The 23,584-nt window shown below is 39.4% G+C and overlaps 2 protein-coding genes across 3 annotated transcripts in view; both read right to left on the bottom strand.

The window, feature by feature from the left end:
• The window catches only part of LOC124866783 (neuropilin and tolloid-like protein 2), a 32,457-nt gene extending 23,231 nt beyond the window's left edge, over window positions 1-9,226 (bottom strand). Inside the window, exons 1-3 of one of the 2 annotated variants that reach the window (XM_047362730.1) lie at window positions 9,029-9,226; window positions 1,845-1,901; window positions 973-1,116 (exon numbers count right to left, since the gene is read on the bottom strand). In XM_047362730.1, the coding sequence (XP_047218686.1) occupies window positions 973-1,116; window positions 1,845-1,901; window positions 9,029-9,065 (238 nt within the window). In that variant the 5' untranslated portion in view covers window positions 9,066-9,226. Of the gene's footprint in view, window positions 1-972; window positions 1,117-1,844; window positions 1,902-6,622; window positions 7,464-9,028 lie in introns of those variants that run through there. The other variant, XM_047362731.1, reaches the window with a different exon arrangement.
• A 137-nt stretch (window positions 9,227-9,363) lies between these two features.
• itfg1 (integrin alpha FG-GAP repeat containing 1) overlaps window positions 9,364-23,584 on the bottom strand; it is a 213,706-nt gene continuing 199,485 nt past the window's right edge. The window contains exon 18 of the mRNA XM_047362733.1: window positions 9,364-10,405. Coding sequence (XP_047218689.1) covers window positions 10,346-10,405 — 60 coding nt within the window. The 3' untranslated portion in view covers window positions 9,364-10,345. The remainder of the gene's footprint in view (window positions 10,406-23,584) is intronic.

Here is a 23,584-nt window from a genome sequence, read left to right as displayed (position 1 = left end):
TTTCTGCTTGAAAAAGCAGCTTGTATGCCTGAACTTCTCTCTGTAAAACACACAGAAACTAATGATGGAGCTAGATACAGAAAGAGCAGGATATATAATCACCCAATCTATTTAGCTGATGAACTTGGGGACACAACACAATCAATGAGGCTCACTAACCACAAATTATGATTACAAAGCTAACTGATTAGCTCCTACACTGAATTGTAAGTATCTATCTGTTTCTTGATGCAGAACATGGGAGTGTGGATGGGAGAAAGACCAATTTGTCTCGAAAGGTCTTTCAAGACAAAACGATGGCAAATGATAAGAGTGTAGGGCAACAGGCCCTCTATGATGTACCATGAAAAGGAAGCCTGTGACAAGAGTCAAAGCTCTTCCAGCACAAGCAGGTCTGGACTTGATTTGTCCACAGGTGGAGCACTTGAGCCATGTGTGAGATCTATTCCCTAGCTGTAGTGAGAGAAGCACACACATCTCATCTGCATGGAGAGCTGTGCTTCAGCATCACAGACAAACAGTTCATCAGTTTAAAAAAAACACATCACCCAGACCGCATCTCCTATAGCTGCTAATGATATTTTCCATTATGTTTCCTATGCACCTCCAAATTACTGATTGATGTGATATTTGAGTGAGCACTAAAGCTGACGAGGATGCTTACAATTCACTAATGAGCCACTAAAGCCCAGTTCTGCAGCAGATGTTTGACTCCTTTATGTTTCCTTCAACAGGCAAATCTTTTTGGCGCAACCTGAGTATAGAGATGAACAGAGCAAGCTCTGAGAAGGCAAGGAGTTGAGATGTGGGGAGGTATCACTCTATCATTTTTTAAAGGGCTCCAGCGGCTGATAGGAAAATGAGATCAGGGTGAGGTTAAATAAAACAATGTCTGTCGGGCTGAAGACATTTGGTAAAAAGAGGGAAACTGATGTAACAGGGCACAAGATGGGTAAAAGTGTCAGGCTTTACCTTCTAGGATGTAAACACATTCCTTGTTGGGCGGGTATGTGTTGGGGTAGTTTGGTGACATGAACACCCCGCCATTGATGTTGCGGACCCATGTGCCGCAGTCATTTTGGTTGGGGCCCTGGCCACCAGGGTTGCCTGGGGAATCTAAGGGCGGAAGTAAGGAGAGGATGGGGTCAGATGGGTTATTGAATCAGATGATCAATGTGGGGATGATTGGATGGCAAGAGAATCAGAGGAAGAGACAGCAAGACCAAACAAAAGAGTAGGTAGGGAAGATGGAATGAAGGAAGAGGGAATCTTGAACTAAGGAAGATTTTTTTTATGGAGGTTCAAAAAGTGCAACAATTCAGTCAAATGTAAAATAGGTTGGAAACAAATTAAATTGATTAAATAATGAAAAATGTCATTAATAAAAAAATATTTCCTTTTAAGAGAGCATACATCATTATTTTACTATTTTTGTAGCTATTTCATGGCAGCATGCTGCACTAATTCATGAATTTGTTATATCTGTTGGCTTATCATCAAAGCTGGGGTGTGGCTAACACTGTTTGGGTCGATATAATTGGTCTGAAACTGAGTTGCTATGCAGCTGAGCCAATCAGATGGCGGCGTCCAGACTATTTCATTAGTTTCAGTGACAGGTTAAATTACTTTATGGTGCACAATAAATAACTAAATATGAAAATAATTTCTGAAGAATTTTATGTGATGGCTTTAAATCTTTACACATTTGAACATGTATTTCATACATTAGTAATACATTTTTATAAACAACAATTTAAGAAAATATTGATAACTCTGTGATACTTTTGGCTCTTAATGTGGTTAAAATGAAATTAAACATGCAGAGCCGTTTCACCTTAACTCACCTTTAGTTCTCTGTGCCAGAGCAAAGCCCTCCTTTATTAGAAAGAAGAGTATCCACGCTGTAAAACAGAGATATTACACGTTACTCCAAGGTGTCATAATAATGCATTTATATGTGTCAGATCATAAGCAGCTAGGTGAAATCTCTCAAACCACAAATGATATGTGTGAGAGATCAGCTGCCGGTTTTACCAAGTTTTAATTTATGCTATCTGTGACTGAATTATTTACATTTAATAAAAGGTAGAGCTGTGAGAGATAAGTTCATAATATAATCAATTTCAGGAGGAAGCTGTCTCAGTATTACTACCATATGCACATGATACATACAGGTATTTATGAAGACGTAATGGTGGAGAATTGTGGGATGCTCAACTATTAATTAAATAACAGACATAAAGAATCAGATGTATGACAGATTTAATTTCTTGTAGATGTATCTTATTCAACCAGTATGCGTGGGCTTAAGAGACTGTTGTGTTCTTGTTTTTGACTCTTACAATAGCGACATGTTTGAATCCAAAGTCTCAGTTGCGGTGCTGGAGCAAACATCCTTCCATCCAGATGACAAAGTGATGCATTTTCTGCAAAAGCCATACCCTGAAATTATGGTGCAGATTTAGCTTAGAAAATAGTTTATTGGCACTTTTTGGCCAGTACAGCAGTTGGTTACCATGGAGACTGATTGCGGGCAGGAGAAGAGACATTTTATGCTAATATTTCTGAGGCACATTCTTAGGCTTGCTGCTGCTTGGCCATCATGTGCTCTCCTCCCAAGTGTTGTTTGATCTCCCACATCTGTAGGAAGACCCTACTTCATTGATATCTACCAGACGATAGAAACACTATTTTGTTTCATTGTATGCTTATGATATTTCAGAAGTAGCAATTCATTTTGCTATTTAATAATCTGTCGGTTTCTTGCATCATAAGATGGCCAACTGCAGCCGTGGAAAATAGTGAAAATGATAGATCAAATATTTGTTTCTAATCCCAAAGAAAGAAATTCCACACAACCAGAGCCAGTGACCACACAGTGTAGCTGGAACACTGCGCCAGCTTGATTAGGCTAAAAAGAAGAATATAACAACTGTGCAGAGAAGTAACAACTTATTTGCACACACTGGTAATAACATAAAATTGTGTTAGCTGTGTCTCAAGTGTAGTGATGGTTTTAGTTCTGCTTGTAGAAGAATGGGCAGAACAATGTCTAATAACCAGTGCATGAAGAAGTAGTCCAGTAAAGATTAATAGACATGGATGGCAGGATAATGGGATTAAGACAGAACATTAAAACTTATTGGAGAGCTATAACTGTGCAAGTAATTTATTTTTAAGACAGTTTTAAAACCTAAGGTCCAACAAAAATCTCCAGTCAGCAGCCACCAGAAACGCAAAACATTCACAGAATATACCTGGGCAGGATATGACTTGGGGCAATCCGTAGCATGTTGTAATAAGGAGGATATGTTCACTGTGAGTGAGCATGTCACATCTTCTGACACTGTCTTGTTCTGATAAGATGCTGTCAGCTAAATTCCCACTGAGTTTGTAATGGGCTGGCCCACTCACACTGAATTAGAGAGCGATGTGAATTGAGAGCATTGCCTAATCGCACCAAGGAAGGAAGGAGGAAAAGATGTATGATGGAGAAAGAGGGGAGCAAAGGCAAAGGGTGCAACAGCGACTCTAGTCAAAAACAATTGTACTAGTGAGTGTTCACTAGGATTGAACTCATTTTAAATTGCACACATATTCATGGCCCCCAGGCCCCAGGATCCTCATTAACTCTATCTCCATTATCTTGCAATGAAGTGTTGTAGGTGAACTACTACAGGCACAGTTGGGGAGCAGACCACCCAACGGATCTGGAAGCTCTTACTAAAACCTTTTATGCACATTACAAGCCATCATTCAGGCATGTTGTTGTTGGCAGGGATGGTTTACCTGGAAATTTAATTAACCTTAAAGGAAAGAGTAGCTGTAATGGGTTTTAGTTTCTAAAATATTTGTAATCTTATTAAACTATTTTGTAATATTATCAATAAATTACAGGCTAAATAGAATTGCAGCCAGATCAACTTGTTCATCTGTTAAACTAAATAAAAATGTAAGTTGTTTATGAAGGAAAGCAACAATTAGTGAAATATCCTGCAACAGTTGCTGCTTCTGTTCTCCAACAGCTGAGATCATCATCATATCCCACTGAGAGAAGTGTTTCATGACCTCAGTTCATTTTAAAGAAGAAAAATTACCACGGGTTCAACACTGCTATTCTAGGTCATGTCACTTCCTTTCTACATCACTTCTCACTTTGCCTTACAAGCTGAATTTAAGGCTGGGAAAAAGGCCACTACAGCCATTTGTCACACAAAGCTGAAACAGCTGAAACACAGGTGGTCCTGAGTATGGATGGCTGACTCAGACCCCAAACACTCCATCTCTTTGGTGGCTAACGAGGTAGCCTAACACAATAGCGTCCACTGAGTTCATACACACTAAAATCTGTTTGTTTCATACACAGTTTTAATAGATAGCGGGGCATCACCAGGCTGTCAAAACAACCTAGTTTTTTCCAAGGCTTAAAAAATCTGTTCCGTGGTGACATGATTGCATCACATAATTTCTGCAGACTTGTCAGCTGCACACCTATGCTGCTGCTTTTAGCCCATCCCGGATTTAGATTTGATCAGCAGAGACAACTGAGCTCATTCTCTGCCAAAAATACCCATTAGTGGATAGTTAACTGTGGCCAAAAAAATATGCATAATCAGAAAGCAATTCATACTCAGAATGTGGAGTTCAAGCTACTTATTTATATTAAGAGGGATAAAGTGTGCCTACAAACTCAAAGCCGAAAGCCTGGATTGCTGATACAAGCCAGGGTGGCTCGGTGGATTCTCAGCCAGGTTCCAGGCTTACATCTGCAGCCTCAGCAGAAATAGAGATCCATCCAACACGGCATTATTTTTCTCCCTAGTCCTCAAAAGTCCAGTTTTTGTGGCCCTTTAATTGTGGCAGCATCGTTTCTGTATTTGGACAAAAGCTGTGGAACCTAATATAATGTTTGGATGCTGCTGCTATAGCCTATTGAGTTCAATTTTTAATGTGTGGTGCATTCTGAAATGCTTTTCTTTTCACCACAGTTGCAGAGACTGTTTGTTTCACCATTCTGACAGAACCCCAGAGACTTCAGTGTTGGAGAATCCCAGGAGAGTTTCGGTTTTTTAAAATACTTAAACATGCCCCTGCTGCCACCAGCCATCCTGCCACGCTCACACTAACTGAAAAACACATTATTCCTGTATTTTGCTGTTTGAAACAGAACTGGTTTTTTACATGGGTGACATTGCTCTTTGCGTCACTGTATCAGTTGCAGCACAAACACTTTTCAGAAAAAAGTTACCTGTCATCTGCACCCTGAACAACTTTTCTATTGCTTTCATTAGAGTGGCTACCCAATGGACTATAGAATGAATCTGATCAGCTCTATTCAAAATCTAAAATACAAACTGACTGATTGTTTACGATTTATGAAATCTTTTCTTGGTGAAAACACTAAAAATGGCATTTTAAAGATGTCTTTAGTCTCACAAAAAACGTAAATGTGTGCTAATTGTAAAGGTTAGTCCCTTGTACATCATAATAAGTAGAATTTTAGCTGTTTGACAGACAAACATAGAACAGTTCTATCAGTGTTCTCAATTAAGGGACGAAATTAGTAAAAAAAAAAAACACAATACCAAAATAAATTTGATCCATCTGTGAGATGCTGAGAGGAAATAACCAGACTGTAGCCTCTACAATGGGGGAGTCACGCCAAGAAACATGCCTTTTAATTCTGATATCAAGCGGGACGTGATTATACAATCCGGACATATATCGCCATTCAGCATGACTGATTCTGAACCAATCACATCGAAGAACCATGAGCCCCAGGTAGCAGGAAGGCACGCGCTTCATCTGCGTGCTGCGACAAGTGTGTTTCACAGGTGTTGATGGCGCGAGACAGTCAATAACTGGAGCGGAGCGCGAGCTGTGGCGCGTGCATCCCAGTCTGATGACTGTTCCACCTGGAGCGTTTCCCCGCAACCAGAAGAATGGGCTTTATGGAAGTACTGGGAAGTTGACTAATGTCAGCGCTCCTCTGCTCACACAAAACCTTCATCCGTCGGGATGCTTAGATTAGAAGAAAAAACAAACATTTCCCGTTACAGATATCAATTTTACCCTCGGTTATTCATATCACTCTGAACTCCCTGGTGGGATTTATCTTCTTTTTATGGATTCCTTACAGTATCTGACCTTTGCTGTCGCGAAGACTCAGATTTGCCTTCAGGTTGGCTGCTGAAATATGTTTTAATGAAGCAAATTTACCGTATCTGTAACGCCACTCTAATCTTAAACTGTTCAGCACCAGATCATTAGTCTGCAGAAAATTCACAGTAAATGAATAAATAAGTAAATAATAATTCGAATGAAATTCTTTAAATGTAAAAACCGAACTAATGACTGATATAATGCAGTTTTTACATATATAGGCTATTGTCAAATATTAACTGACCTACAGATGAAAACCAGCAGGTGGATAGAGCTATAGTTTAGGTCTAACGATCAAAGAGAAGTAGATGAAAATTGTATAGATTATTTTAAAGGACACGTGTTCAAATGCAAAGCTAACCGTGACAATGAAATTAAGTTGAACTGATTTAGTTAAAATACATCCAGGCGATCCCCTCACTGGGAGCGGAGCCACATCTTCTGCGTTTATTAAATTTACCTCTGTGCATTTCTTCTCACGGTGGATTTCCAAAGCGCCTTTCTAAAAATGTTCTCCTGATCTGTGCATTGTAAACGGATCCACGGGGGGATTCACGAAATCCAACTTTCCAGCAACAGCAGCAGTAAATCCATCACAGAGAGGCGCGCTAAAACTGGCAGCTGGAAGTAACGAGCTCCTCTTCAGCTGGAAATCCCGCTCCGTTTGGCTGTGATGCTGAACCTTGCGCTGGGCATCCTCACGGTCCGATCCGCTTTCAGATGGAGCGCACTGAAGACATGAGACGAAGAAGCACGACTGGTGCGCACAGAAAGGCTGCTATCCAAAAGACGCACACGGATAAAGGAGTGATAGAGACAAAGGAAAAAAAAAAAAAACTAGAAGCAGGCGGAGAGACGCTTTCTGGGTTCAGTCCGCGTCAGAACTAAGAGGCGCTCCTCCTGAACGAAGCTCATTTAAGCCTCGGCGCTGCTTACATCAATGAGTGGCTGTTACCAGCATCGTCAAGGTAACCTCAACAGAGAGCATCATCTTCCGGTTGAAATTCTTTTCCTTTAGCCAGCGACCAGATGAGAAAGTAAAGTGAGAAGAAAACATCTAAATAAACCTTACATTCTTTTGTTTGTTTTTGGTGCTGATTCAGGAATTGTTAAAAATTGATGTTGAGTTTTTTTTTTCTTTTATTGGAGAAAATATTTCCTTCCATGGACCACCGTAAAACAAAAGAATAACTAAATTACAGAGACTACATTTAACAAGGATCTAGAGCCGGTCCAGGACTGTATGGGCCCTTTACCATCACTCACCACAGCTCGACCGATGTCCTAACAACCTCCATGTTAGAACATTTGTTCATTTTAAAGACGGGAATATTAGTTTACAACAAAAAATAAATGTATAAAATAATTCTGATTCTGTGTTGCTTAAGTCTTACTGTGTGTTTAATTATTAGGCTGTTAGTATTTTTGAGGATACATTTTATTACTGAACAACTACAGAGGGAGGCTGTTAAACCTCAGACCCAAATATCTAAACAAGAAACCAACTTTCCTGGGAGAATAACTATGGATGCACAATTACTGGGCAACTGTTAGTATGTAAATTATTTAGCAATTTAATCAAACGTTTCCCATCTCACTTATTTGTATATATTTAATATCACAGAAAAAGAAAACCAGTGTCCAATATAGTCCCACATCTTGTAAGTAACAGTCACCATCCTTCCATGTATGGAGTCTGTTTCTTGATCTGTGACCACCACTTCCCAGAGGGCAAGTGGTGGTCCAGTCCACAGAGAGGTGGACTGTTTCTCTTCCCCATAAATCTCCGTTTAAGAAGGATCCAAAAGTTCTCCATAGTGTTTAGGTTAGGTGAAGAAGTAGCCCTGTCAATGTCTTTTTCCATCTTTAGGGCTTTTATTGGATAGCCACAGAACAGAGTACATTGATGTGCAATGGAGCATTTTCTGCATAAGAATCATGCATGTTCACCTTGAAAGATGCAGACTTTTTCCAGTACCGCTGCTTGAGGAAAGGTTTCTGTAAAAACTGGCAGTAGGTTTAGGAACTAATTTTGAGCCAATCTTCAACGCCAAAAGGTTCAACTAGCCAATAATGATACAAGCCCGAACCACTACACCTTCCTGGCATCTGAGTTTAAGTGTGGTTCTATGCCTGTTACTGATCTAGCAACAGGCCCATCTATCTGGTCTAGTAAGAGTCACTCCTTTATCTATCTTCAGATATTTCTTGGCCCAGTCTTGATGTTGCAACTTAAATGTTTTGTTCAGGGGTCGTTGAGTTTCAGTCTTTCTAACCTTGGCCATGTCTCTGAGCACTGAACGTCTAATCCAGGTAGGTTGCAGTTCTGGAGTATGGCAGCACTGGAGGAAAATCGTTCCTGTGTCATTTTATATTTGAATAATCAGATAATCAGTGGAAAGTGGAAAACAACAAAAACTTGCTAGCAGGTATGTGCAGCATCAGCTCCGTACTAAACCAGTTGGTCATGTGATAGTTCCAAACTTCTATTAATTTAATATTTAATTATATTACAACCCATGTAAATGTGTTCCTAGCTGGACATATTCATTTAATTATGATTAAATTGTTTAGGGAGGATTTGTTGCCAAAACAAAGCAGAGGTTAGAAATGAATTATTATTGAACATTACATTTACAAGCATTAATTAAACAACCCTTAATGTGTAATATATACCCTGCAAAATTCCTAATTGAAGTGTATGCTTTTACTTTTTTAAGATTTCCTGTTTTATTCAGTCTATTTCTGTTTACTTTTATAATAGCTTGTAGTACCACCTACTCCCTTGTTCTGCCCCCACCCCCCATGCTAGGCATCAGTTGGGATGTGCTTAAAGGCAACCAACCTTCAGTTCAGACATGCTTACTTTGGTTTGCAGTGTGGAGAAGGCTCATTCCCACCATGCATTTGGCTATTTAGCAGGTTGGTTCCTGAAGTGTGGCGAGCGGCCCACCGGGATGCTCAAAGCTGCCTCTGGGGGTCCTCTGGAAAATTAAAGGCCATTTAATTTCACTGGTGCTGAACTCATTACACATTTAGATAATTTTCCTCCAGCTTCCCAGCTCCTGCACAAACAGGATGTTCTAATGCAGCATCTGCAGGGGACAAATGTGCAGAGGTAGTCAATGTAGGACCTGATGGGAAGCAATCACAATAATGCAACGCATGAGAAAAAAATCATACAGCACATCAACCACAGAATGACTCAAGCAGAAACCTTTATTCTCAGCCACAGTAAGTTAACACAGTTAGTCGCTTAAATATTAATTTGCAAGCTGAATCCACAATACGAAATCAAATACAGTAAATACACCCACAGTTAATAATTAGTTTAAAAAAGTGCAAACAACCTTGATGGCATGATCTCATCCTTGGAAAATAAATAACATGACAAGTCAGAGGACTTGGCTCAATCAAGCGTTGAAAAGGCAGAACAAAAATCCACTTTCAATCAGAGGAAAATGTGCTTCACTCAGCAGGACTAACAGTTTTTAGACTATTCCCTCAGCCTGCATGCAGAAGCTTTACATGTTTGCAGCATACTCTTTTTGCACTTCCACGATAAGCTGTGGCACAATCAACTGGGCAAAAGATAAATACGTGTTCAGTAAACCAGGAAGCTGTTCATCAGGGTTGGTGAGACTGGAAGCTTCGACACATTGTACAGACCCAGTTTTGTTTATTTTCCAGCAGCCTCTGGTGAATCAGTATCAGCTCTGTTTAAATTATCTGAAGAAGCCTTATATTAAAGTACTAATATTAAACCTTTTTAACATTTGACCCAAAACATGCTTACCTTTAGTGGACATTTAACCTAAATACAAATCATACCAACAAATGAGTTACATGGCCAGCATTTAAACACAAATCTCTGACTCTGAACTAGAGTCAGTCCTGTGAAGTCACTGCTTAAATCTTCACAGTGATCCCTGGTAGGATGTCTCTGGGGCCTTGATGCTGCTCCCCTGCTTCTAACACTGGAATGAATAAATCAAATGCAACATAAATATTTCACATCTGACTCATTGACTGGAAAGGATAAAAAAAGAAATGCTTTAGGGCACATGAGTATCAATTTATTGGGCCCTGAAATGGGCCTGGGTCAAAATGAGTGAATGTTTGAATGAGTGGCTGATTGAACGGAGGAGGAGAGGATGTTCCTGTGTGATGCAGCTCTGTTCCTTCACATGGCATCAAAATGGAAACGATGGGCTTCCTGCCTCTTCTCTCTGTCGTCCGCTTTCTGAGTGACACAAAAACACAGCAGTGCTAACATTTAGTTGGGGATTCAAGGTATAATTTTATTAGTAGCAACTAGGACCAGATGTGTTCTGCAGACTTTGGAAAACCATTTGAACAAATGTATAATCAAAACATGACAAAAATATACTACTTCTCCATATATACTACACAATACTTTAAAACATGAACAAATACAACTTAAACCTTCAAATCTGGACCCATTTGGATTGTACACTCATCGGCCACTTTATTAGGTACACCTGTCCAACTGCTCGTTAATGCAAATTTCTAATCAGCCAATCACATGGCAGCAACTCAATGCATTTAGACATGTAGACATGGTCAAGACGATCTGCTGCAGTTCAAACCGAGCATCAAAATGGGGAAGAAAAGTGATTTAAGTGACTTTAAACATGGCATGGTTGTTGGTGCCAGACAAGCTGGTCTGAGTATTTCAGAAACTGCTGATCTACTGGGATTTTCACGGACTACCATCTATAGGGTTTACAGAGAATGGTCCGAAAAAAAGAAGGGTCAGAATATGGCGTCAACAACATGAAAGCATGGATCCATCCTGCCTTGTATCAACGGTTCAGGCTGGTGGTGGTGTAATGGTGTGGAGGATATTTTCTTGGCACACTTTGGGCCCCTTAGTACCAATTGAGCATCTTGTCAACACCACAGCCTACCTGAGTATTGTTGCTGACCATGTCCATCCCTTTATGACCACAGTGTACCCATCTTCTGATGGTTACTTCCAGCAGGATAACGCACCATGTCATAAAGTACAAATCATCTCAGACTGGTTTCTTGAACATGACAATGAGTTCACTGGACTCAAATGGCCTCCACAGTCACCAGATCTCGATCCAATAGAGCACCTTTGGGATGTGGTGGAACGGGAGATTCGTATCATGGATGTGCAGCTGACAAATCTGCAGCATCTGTGTGATGCTATCATGTCAATAAGGACCAAACTGTCTGAGGAATGTTTCCAGTACCTTGTTGTATCTATGCCATGAAGGATTAAGGCAGTTCTGAAGGCAAAAGGGGGTCCAACCCAGTACTAGCAAGCTGTACCTAATAAAGTGGCTGGTGAGTGTATATAATGGCATATTTAATAATATAAAAACAGCATGTGAACGGCTGATTGTCATTGTTCCTTATTGTTGTTATTTAATGTGGCTTCCTTATTTTATACTTTTCTTCACTCTTGTGTACCCAGACAGAGTGAATGAGTCAAACTGGAAATAACTAGTAAAAAAATACAGTATCTTTTCAGACCACTTTCATATTTCAGAAATAGTAGAATTCTGGAAGATTATGACCCTATTTCCAACTGAGTGAAATATCAACAAAATGTTTTGCAGTTTCTTTACAACTATATTAATTGGGGGAAGTGACTGAAATATAACAAAGATTTCTTTAAAGTTTGTAGAATAAATGATTGCTGATTGTTAATTGGTGTAAAAAAAAAAACAGGTGAACTCTTATTTCACACAGCCTGGATTGGTGCTTCCTTCATATCATATTGCAGTCAATATTTCCAGCAGGTGACTAAACGCAGGTGAAGCAGCTTAACATCTCAACTCGATGACTGCAGAGCTGTTTTGTGCAACATGTACAGATCGCTGTTTTGAATGTGCTGCTGGAGAAAAATAGACTTTCCTTAAAAATGTTCCAGAAATCTTGATATCAGTCAGAAACTAGTAACGTGCTGCACACACCTACACCATGACTGGTGCTGATGTTTTTAAGTGTGAGCTGCAGGTGGTGAGTCTTGGCCTCTGAACCAGAGAAACACAGTCAGAAATGAAAAGAATGTCAACCTAGAACAGTTTTCCTCCTCAACTCTGCATTTTTAATGAGCTTAGGCTGTGGAATGGCAGCAGTGCTTTTGGATCTTGTTTATTTAGATTTTTTCTCCATGGTAGAGACCTGAGATGCAGAGATGAAGGGTGTGCACAGTGAAAGTTTTTTAGAAGTGACACTGAGTCCTTGCTGAGTTGTGGGTTTTACTGAGGTGTTGTAATTCTGGTTTTCAGCCTAGGGTTAGGGTTAGGGTTAGATTTTACTGCATTCTTTGAATCGTATATGATGAAATCCACCACAGTCTGTCAAATTCCACAATCTTTGTCAAAACACTGGGCACACTTTCAAAAAACTGGAAAGAACAGGTGATTCAAAACATTTGGTTGATACTTTAAACCAAGCCTGCAAATGATGTCTCAGGCCGTTTTCACAGCCAGCTCCCTTTGGGCCACTTAAAACAGACCAGTTCACTTTCTATAATAGTCCACTTCATCTGGGCAGGTGTGAAAGCCCATCTGAATTCAAATCTGGACCAAACAAGAAAACAATTTGTTCTGCCTAGGAAAGAAAATAGACTAGCTACCAAACAAAGGGGAGAAAGTGAACCAAAGGGGGGAAATTATGTATGATTTACAGACATACACATATCTATGTAACAATGTTGTTTCATATTCTCTCCCTCTCAGCTACTTTTGTCTGTACTGCTGTATTCGTTTGATTTTACAAAGCTACATGCTGGAGAGCTCAATGCCTCGCCTGCTGCTCATCCTCGGCAGCTTCCTATGATAGCGACCCAAAGCAGCAGCTGTTGTGACTCCATGACATTGTCCAGGTGGTTTGGTCTGCTTTCAGAAGCAAAGCTCCCTGGACTATTCAGGTGTGAAAGCATCCTTAATGATATTCCAAACAGCACTCATAGTTTGTGGAGCAAATAGTTGTCAACCTAATCTATCTTTAATTCCTCTAAAATAAGGCAGCATTATGGACGTTTACACCTTTTTAAAAAACAAATTCAGAAGTTATATACTGGACAGGGGCCATGTTTTTTATTCCTGGTCCTGCAGGATGTTCACCTTGAGCATCACTGGCTATCATTATCCACCTTGTCTGATCAACTAAGAAAGCATGCGGCTGTCCTTTACACATTTGTAACTGTTGGGAACATCCACGCTTTTTTCAGAGACTGAGTGCTCTCTCTAACCTGCTTCCAAAGTAATTTGAGTCAATCTTCTCGGGACAGACTTAGTCATAGTATGAGCAGACTGCAAAGGTTTTTGGGGGCAAGTTGCAATTCATAACATCTGATCAGAGAACAACTAAACCACGAGAAAAAGGAGGGCAGCATTTGAAAAAATAAAACAGACGCAACAACTGAAATGTTATTAACTGCAGAGCAAATCGACATGGTCAGTGTGTGTCTGACCTATCGACCACTTCACTAAAACGAAGGTACGGGGTGTGATTCCCTAACATTACATTGAACAAAAAATACTGTATGTCACCACAGAAAGCTTACAGGCTGAAGACGGTGACAGATGTAGACTAAGGGAGGCTGTAATTAATGTTTATCACCCAAAATAAAACCGATCAGACGACTGACATGTGGAAAAATAACCCCCTCCCTCCAATCACAAGAGTTAATCAAAAGCAGGTGTTCAAAAGGAGCAAAGCTGGGAACATCTGTATGTGCCACACTGCATAAATTTCTACACTAAAAGCCCTAAAAAATTACAAAAGAAATTTCCATGATCAAGTTGGCAGCTGGATCAGAGAATCCTTGTCGCACTGAAACAGCTGCTGTGCTTTACATAAGTATTCACACCCCTAAAACCATTTTACATTTTGTCAGGTTACAACAACAAATTCTATTAATGTATTTAACTGGGATTTAATGTGATGGATCAGCACAAAGCCTCACTAAAACCAGCTGTTTTAGGAACAGCTGTTTTTATTAGTGAACAAACGGCACCATGCAGACAGGTCGGGGAGAAAGGTATGGAGAAGTTTAAAGTAGGATGAAGTTATAAAATAATATCCTAAACTTAGAACATCTAATAGAGTGTTGATCAGTCCATCTTCTGGAAATATCTACCTAAACCAAAAGGCCGGGAAAGAAGAACATTAGTCAGAAAAGAAGCCCATGGTAAGTTTGGAGGAACTGTAGAAAGTCACAGCTCAGGTGGAAAAAAAGCTGTCGACACAACAACTATTAGTCACTGATTTCACAAATCTGGCCTTTATGGGAAAGTGGCAAGAAGAAATAAATATTTAACCCAGCTAATAGTTTGCCATAAGCCTATTAGGGGAAAAACAAACATGTGGAAGATGGTGATATGTTCAGGTGAGACCAAAATCAAACTTGCTGGCATAAATGCAAAAGCTATGCATAGTAGAAAACTAACAGTGAAACAAGGTAGTGGCAGCATCATGCTTCAGCATGGACAAGGAAATAGGTCAGAGTTGATAGAAGGAGGGATGGAGCGAACTACAGGACAACCCTAAACACCAAGCCAGATTTGCAATGAAACAGTTTAGATCAAACCAAAACCACATGTGTTGAATGTGGTACAAATACTTGGCAAGGCACTATATCAGGTAGACCTACAGTAAGAAATCCACCTAATAAACTGTTGAGGTAAAATAATTCTACCACTAATAACACACGGCCTCAACCTCCCCCTCCCAGGTTCACAAGACATGATATATGTCAGTTTTATGTATACACATGCAAACATAGTATGAAACTAAATGATTTTAATTCTCAACAAAACAAACAGTTAAAAAATCTGTTGACTGATTTGTCTAAAAAACATTAATTGTAAATGATTTTTAAATTAGCAGTTTCGCAGTTCAACGAAACTGGAACAGCATTTAGTATGTGCAGAATGCTTGACAAATACAAACATTTTTATCCTCGAGTTACCTGTCTAAGAGTTGTTGAGGATAAGTTTGTGAACAAATCAATATGTGAGCATTGATCAGCAGCATCTCCTGATCACTGAGGCAGGCAGGAAGTAGGGTTGGTTGGGTAAGAGGAGGGATGAATTAGCTCACACATTACACAAAATGTCTACATATATTTGAAATGATTAAAATATTATTTATAAAATTATCAATTTTCAAGCAACTGTGTATGTTCCAAAACGTTAGAAAACAAAAAAGACAATTTGAGAACATCGTCATTCTGGATGCTGTTGAGATGCAGAGCTAAAGCCTCATGTAAGCTTTGTCTTGCTGCAAAGAATCAGGACTGCAAATTTCTTTTTCCTTTGTGGTGGATTAGGACAGCAGGGGGTCTTTTCACCTCTGGAGGGAACACTTGTAACCACAAACAGCTTCCATCCAAGTGTGGGGAAATTGTCTCAATGAGCACTTAGAAATGAGTGATCCTGTTCTGCAATTTTGTATTTTGGCCAACTGCAGATCATTTTAACCACTTTGATCTGTTAGCAATTTCAACAACAGGAAGGGCTCACATTTTACAACATGACTCTAAACATTATAATCACCTCTTATTTGTACAATACTTGAGTTTACTAGTACAGTACAGTGATTAAATTCTTAGAATAAAAAGATGGCCGATTTCCTTATGGTGTATCGCTTCAAACTTTTAAGCTCATTTTGAAAATCAATGTAATAAGGCTTAAAGGCCTTGAAAGGGATATTTCAGAATTTTTGTAATAGAGGCTTTGATCAAAGGCTATAAGTAGTTAATATCACATTTAGTATAAATCCAGATTAGCTGGTCCCTGAGGCTAAAGCTAACGGTCTGAGAGGGGCCAGCACCAAAGCAGACTATGATCTTAAAGGACTTTTAAATCTTAAAAACTCCAGTGTTGTTTTTTTAGTGAATGCTTTAAACTATCGCTCTGTTTGCATTGGGCATTATTGACACAGAAGGTAATATCTACCAACAGTGATAACGTCTACAGGTAGGAGGTGGTGTACCACCAATGGTCTTCCCGTGTAAAACACATACCAGAAATAATTTACAAGTTCCATTTTCAGTGTGTTTCACACAGGAAGGTCCTTGTTTGTGAATGCCTCCGGATTTAAACCAAATGGAGATGCCAATAGCGTTATCTACTGCAGGTAAAATATTAACTGCTTACAAACTTTCAACAGAACCTACATCAAAAACCCGAAACTATCTCTTTAAGGCAGTCCATATATAAAGACTGAGACATGGAAAGAAAACACAAATTAAAAGTAGCTCGAGTGTAAAAACAAAAAGATTTAATAATAAATCATTCAGACAGTACAATCAATATTTCAAGATCACAAATTGGAGAACAGGCATCAGTTTTAAACCATCTAAATAAAATGATTATTTTTTAAAACCATTTAACATATCTAATTATCAGAAAGCAGCCTGTATTTGTGTTTATGAAAATCCACATAACAGAGCTACTTTTTCAGCCTTTCATGAACTGTCCTCCCTGATGTTGCGTGCAATAGATGGGCAGCGACATGTTAACTCCATTTTTTATCCTGTCCCTTTCAGTTTGGAATACAGCCTTCATCTATCTTCAAAGAAGGGCCTGTCTCATACTGAATCATGTCCTGTTCTGATGCTAAAGATTTTCATGAGCTGATAGACTGATTTCCGAAGCTTTAGAAGACCAATCCATTTGGCTGATGCTGCTGTAATTGACTAGCCAAGGCGTACCACCTAATAATCAACCCGAGGCTTGAATAATTATTAGGCAGCATGGCATTGATTCGTTTCTGTCAATAGATTTTATAGACATAGTGGTGAGTTTGTGCCTGAAAGCAGGTAGATAGGTCCAATGGAGCATGAATGGGATTAAATGTCAGCTAATTAATTTTGACCTGTGTGAAGATCAGATTGATTCGACTCTGCTCCATGTGTTTTTAAAGCCCCTTTATCATCATTTCCATTGCTTTCTGGTTTAGATTTATAAAGATTTTCTAAATATCCCTACTTAAGACTGAAATCCACAGACGTTCACAAGATTTTTTTTTGTCAGAGCACTGTTGGCTTGTTAGCCTGGACAACACATCTTGCACCCCCACCGTTCTTCTGCCCTCTACCTGACTTTGTTATTAGAGGAGCATATACCAGAGGCGGCAGAGCAAACAGACAGAAATGCTAAATGTCAATCAGCTGTCTAACCCTGACCTTACTGGATGCTCCACTGTAAGCAGGGTGAGAGGAGATGACATATGAGTGAGGATGTTAGCAACCGGAGAACATCATTCAACCCCAATTTTGATTCCCTGGATGGTGCAGGAGGTCACACCACATTAACCTGTCTGTCCTGGTGTGTACCTTTCAGGTTTAGAGGCCAGAAGCTCCAAACTAAAGCAGGGATGTGTGAACAGACTCTATTTGTTTTAATGTGAGTGTTCACATCTAAAATTAAAGGAGAGTTCAGGATTTGCAGCTATAACTGACAAAGGCCTCTTTTATAGAAGCTCACATATAATGGACCTAAACTGACTGCTGTCAGCTGTTCCTTCATTATGTCCTTATCAATTAAGCAGGTGATTCAGGAGTAACATTTGAAATTAAACGCTGTTAGTTTGAACCTTTAACAAAAGGTAAAGAAGATCAAAGACCAGGCAGTAAAAAAATAAAAACAACTCTGTCAGTGGTGGTACCCCAAGGAGTGGTCAGATGCATGTTCAAAAGAAATAAAACATCAATGAGCAAGGTAAAAAAATATGTCTAGAGAAATGGGAGTGGTTGATGATTTCAGAAAAACACCTACACCCACAAGCCTACTGAATAACACCAGGAGGTATGCCTGGTAAAGATGTGCAAAATGAATTCATATTTTATTGCAGCAGAATAATTGCTCATTGAACAATTTACAAAGAACTTTGATTAAATATCAAATACTAGTCTGGGGAGAAAATACCATGTTAAGAAATAGTACTTTTCAACAAAATCACTGCTAGCACAATATTGGGACCCTTAATACTCTTTTACCAACAAATGTAACTGAAACATTTTCTATCTTTACTTTTCTGAAATGATCTGAGTTTCTAGGAACATATTTATTTATTCATAATTCTCTGTGATCCTGAGATACATTAGGATGTAACACAGAGGCCCATGTCTTAGTGACTGGCCCCAAAGCTGGACGAGGAGCCATATTTATCTTGTCAGCCTGCACACTGAGCAGGATGGAAAGGAAAGTAAAACACAAAGTCTCAAAAGCTCACTGTTAGAGAACTGCTGCGAACACTTGGAGCTGATTTGGTATAACAACCATTATACCAAATCTACTTATTATTTATTTGAGAGTGATGCAAGGAAAAAGCCTTCTGTCCTCCAAAACAGAAATCTTCTGGGACTTTGACTGGAACGTGCACTTTAGTGAGATAAGACTAAAGTTTTGCAGCAACACACACTACCATGTGGGTTTGATGTGAAACAAAGGAAGACTAAGAGTACCTTGTGTAATCTGTACATGAGGATCTGTGGGCCAGGAGTGCGTGGCTCCATGAATTCTTTTACATCTAAGATTTTAAATGGAAATTTGGCGGCTTTTAACAGCAAACAGAAAAATAGTTGTCAATTGGTTTCTTAGGAGGATGACAATCCAAAACAGGAGGCTAAGTCTACACAGAAACTGTTCACAAGACACACAATGAACCTCCCTCCATGGTTATCTCAGTGCACAGACCTACATCCTATAGCAAAATGAGATAAATAGCTGAAGACACGAGAGCATCAGAGAGGACCCAGGACAAAGGTCAAGGTTCCCTCTCTCGATATGCTTCAACCTTGTAAAATGCCATCAGTGAAGACAAATTATGTTCTATTTGAAAAGGAGATTAACTCCACTGAATAAACACAATCAAATTAAATGTTTTTTTTAATCAACTTTTCATGTGATATTATACTATAAACAATGGATTCATATAAAAGAGGAATTTATTTTAAAACCTTTTACACATCTTTAGTTGCAGCTGTAGCATACAAGATTATAAATACAATTTACAACATGATGCAAACCTTTCAACAACTAAGAGATCAGATTAAGTTTTGTTGTATTCTAAGGAGCCATAAAAGCTCTGAAGCAGCATTCCTAAGACAGATGCTATCAGAATTAGATTCACAGTTGAGTTTGATACAAACACGGGTGAACCTGCTCTGTGATTGTGAATCATTTAAAAAAGTGTAGGCTGCCATTTTAAAGAAGAACTAAACCACAAATAATTTTTTTCAGATAAACTGGGCCTTAAGTGTGCTATCTTTATGTTACTGTGCTATTTTTTTTTATTTCATGTAAACTTGTTTAATTTTGTAGCATTTGTCCTAAAACAGTCTTAGTGCTGCCCTCTTTGGGTTAAACGGTGGTTACTGCAGTTGAATTTTTTCTATTGGTTCAAACGGTACAGTTTGGTACATGTCTAAGTCACAGCCCCGCATTCGGCTATAAAACAATCTCACTCAGACACGCCCCCGCAGCGAGTCTGGAGTTTAAATTGCTCCTCTACTGCCTTGGCAGCACCGGCTCCGTACATCACTGATTCAGCGCCTTGAGCCAGCGGCTTGAACTGATAAGGCTCAGGCTGAGCCGGATCTAATATATGAGCAAGCTGGGCACGTGCCCAGGGGCCCTTGGGCAGGGAGGAGCCCTCTTTGCTGGCAGACATTTTTTTTCTGCTACAAAATAAAAATTGTTCACACAGGGCTTTGGCCTCAATTTTCATAACTGTCCCATCAGAATTAAATAAAAGTTGTTCACAAACGACAAACTCTCCTGATTGTCTCTTTTATATGTCAATTTGTTGACTTGACAGGTGATGAAAGGGAGCAGGCAGCAATGCACTGCATAGTTTGGCTAATGGGTGGGCATAGAGCAGGTCGTTTCACGCCTGGTCCAACATCAGATTTGTTAAGAAAAAATTGAGACTAAAACTGTGTTTAGCATGGAAGCATCATCTTCTACCAGCAATACTCAGCCTGAGTCAATGGTAGCTAACTTTACCAAAGAAACCGAGAAGGCTAGAAATGACGCCGGCGAGCAAACAGACTAAGGTAATGCCACCTCAAGCTCATTGGCAGTGAAAAGTACCATCATCTCTGAAGTCCCTATACTATGGGGGTCGATTACACAAAGCATCCTGGGGATCTTCTGTCAGTACTGAGGAAGATAAGACACCTGTAAACCTTTTGCAGGGTGTGCTGAGGAGTGGACTTCAGACAACCTCCCCCAACGTTTTGTTGCTCTGCTTGTATCCAACTGTTAGGGAGAGAGGACTTTTCCACATCTGAAATGGATAAAAATGAACTCAGGACAACTATGGGTGAGAAGAGGCTTTCTTTACTGTCCTTTGCAAGGAAGGCAAGAAGGAAGAGCTTCTAATGTTAAGAGCCATTATGCTTTCTGTGACTTGAGTAGACTAATACAAACTGTTGAAACTGAGAAACCAGAAAATTAATATATTTTGCTTATTTGATGTGCTGTTTGCTTAACATCTATATTGCATCATTATGGTGTGATGCTGTGAGTTAGTTTAAGTGCAGTTATTAGTTTTTGAAGTGTGCTTAGTTGCCTAGCTCACTATTGCCCCTTTTCCAAAGGCTCATTTTAGCCTGTGCGGCTCCGCTTCACTCGGTCTCGCTCTTATCGCAACGGTACCAGTTGTGTTTCCACTGACCCACTGACGGCTGAAGCCCCACCTCTAGGTGTCAGTGCAGTGCGCTGTGTTGCTATTAACGTTAATGTGTCACATTGTCACATTAAAGTAACCTGCGTGGAATGATAAAAAATAAATAAGAAAAAAAACCCACTAATAACGTTTGTATTGTTGTATATGCAAAAATGTCTTATATATGTTTTTATGTATAAAATAAGCCACATAGATAATTACTAAGCCACTTGGATAATTATCTGGAACCCAGCCAGAACTGGTGAAGCTACAAAGTTTGCCTGAAGAAGTTACAATTTTGGGCTTTATGAGGATGTTTTTGTCTTAGCCATGGCGATAATGAGGACAAGGACGTTAAAGTGCAGAACTGCGGACTTCTGACAGCGGTGAAGTTAGTTTAAGGTTTTATATTCGTGCTTTGCAGATTCAGCAGGCTTGTCCTCCTGTTATGCAGGAAGTCTGCTCTCTGCCTGCTCCCTCCTCATGCAGACCCTGGTTCGCTAAAGGGTTGTCAGTAAATTTCGGAACCAAACAAGCTGTTTCATGAAGGTTTTGTTTTGTGTGTTTTGGGGGGAATGTTTGTGCGTCTGAACAGCTGATTTTATGTGTGATCAGCTGTTTTAGAAAGTTATTAAACAAAACGGCCCTGCCTGCGTGTAATTCAGAAAGCTGTCTTGGCCTTTTTCTTTTCTTTTAGCCTTCAGGCATGGTTTATAATTTGTAAATAGTAAAATTATATTTCGATTTGACTCGCTCCGTCCACTGTGGTCCTTAATTTTAAAAAGGTCGCATCTAGAGTTTTATTAACTTTTTCCTGCACCACCTCTTGGAAAACCTTCTGATTCCTTACTAATTTGGCACTAGGCTCAGGCCCGCTGGGCTCCACAACGCCTCCCTTAACCTCCAGTGATGAGGGGGGGTGAAAAATCCTCCACCTCAAAAGATCTGTCCATGGCGAAACTACCAGTGTTGCTCCGCTCACTCTCCATATTTCAATATACCAAATTAAGCTAGCTGCCACTTTCCCTCGTCCTCCTGATTACACCCCAGCTTACCCCCTTAGCAATTCTACTAAGCCGTATTGAAGAAGGGTTGATGCTTGTTATGAGCGCCTGACAGCATTTTACCTACATGTGCAACACAGGGCCACCTGCTGCTAGTTTGACTCATTTTTACATTTTACTAAGTTCTTTATGTCGTCCCCATTGGTAAAAATAGGCTTAAAGTCCCTTAGATTCAAACTCTGCTCAGATTTAGGCAAACGCAGCAAACTAACAGGGATGGTGTTCACCTTACAGACACACAAAGACACAAAATGAAATAAGAAATTAAAGTATTGTAGAGTAAAGCCCCATCAAACTATGTTTCCCTTACTGAAGACAAGACTAAGGGAAGAAAGCTTGGCAAAGAAGACAGTAAGAAATATTAAGAAAAATAGTAAGAAAAATTACTTCAAATAAATATTTGAAGTAATTTTGATTTAGACAGTAAACGATAAGCTACTGAAAAATAAAGGTATAAAGCCCAAAGATTTATTTATTTAAAATTCATTGCTATGCTTAAATACGAAAAAGGTCCCAGGGTGACTTTCAGTAAGAATTTCTATCGCTGCAGTTTAAAATCTGTTGTAAGCACAACACTGGGAATAGAAGGTCAGCTTTGTAGAAACCTGATAATACATTTAGTAATTGGGATCACATTTAAAAAAAAAATGAATCCAGAGTGAATATTTAATGTGTCTCAAAGTTTGTTTAGTCTCTGACTGGAGTTTCTAAATTTCTAAAAGTAAAAGGAACTACATCCACCTAGCAAGGTTTTAGAAATGGTTAAATCATATCTTTCTCATTTTACTGAAGCTATTTTATTATTAATACTGAATCTATCCATCCCTGGTCTATACCTGCTGATCCTTGCAAGGCTGTGGGGGGTGGGGGCTGGTGCCTACTTCTAGTGGTCAATGGGTTAGAAGCAGGGTACACCCTGGACATGTTGCCAGTCAATTGCAGGGCAACATAGAGCCCAGGCAGAGATATGAACCCAAGACAATGGCGCTAACACTGCAGCCATGTTGAATGTAACATTTTAAAGTGCTTTTTAATATTGCTGTTAATGGCTAATAGCTGATATTTACCAATATTATATATATATTTCGCTAATCTTTCGACACCGCTTCAACTAAATACCTCACAATCCTGCACTGCATAACTATCACCTTCACATACCCAAACAAATACCATATGGCCAACACCCTCCCCTCACACAAATGGCAACAAGATGGAACTAAACATCAGTTATTAATATCGGCCCAGTTTTACTCGTGGGACCGATACTGATATGTTAAAAATGACTAACACCAGATACAGACGTCAGTATTGACATATTATACATCCCTAATTTAGATGCAAATTGCAAAAATGCATCTAAAGATTTTTGTTGTGATTATCGGCAACTCTTAGCCATATTGGATTTTGAGGTTCAGGTTGGATAGAAACTGCCAGTTTCCCAAACTGGAAACTGCAGGGGAGCTTTTGGAAGTATGTCCAACCTGAAACTTGGACATTTTAAGCTCTCAGTAAAAACGTAATGCATAATTAAATTGTATTCTTCAAACAATTATGCAGTGTCAAGGGTCAAAAAATTATTTCTTTGTTTTTATAACACAAAAGATAACTGGCACAGTCCAAGTCATTTGAAATGTCTGTCAGTATGGTGGTACTAAGGAAAATAGGATTTTCTG

Source organism: Girardinichthys multiradiatus, chromosome 4 (genome assembly GCF_021462225.1).
Source record: "Girardinichthys multiradiatus isolate DD_20200921_A chromosome 4, DD_fGirMul_XY1, whole genome shotgun sequence".
Taxonomy (NCBI): Eukaryota; Metazoa; Chordata; class Actinopteri; order Cyprinodontiformes; family Goodeidae; genus Girardinichthys; species Girardinichthys multiradiatus.
The sequence above is the reverse complement of the archived record's forward strand: the minus strand, read 5'-3'. Positions and strand labels throughout refer to the sequence as shown.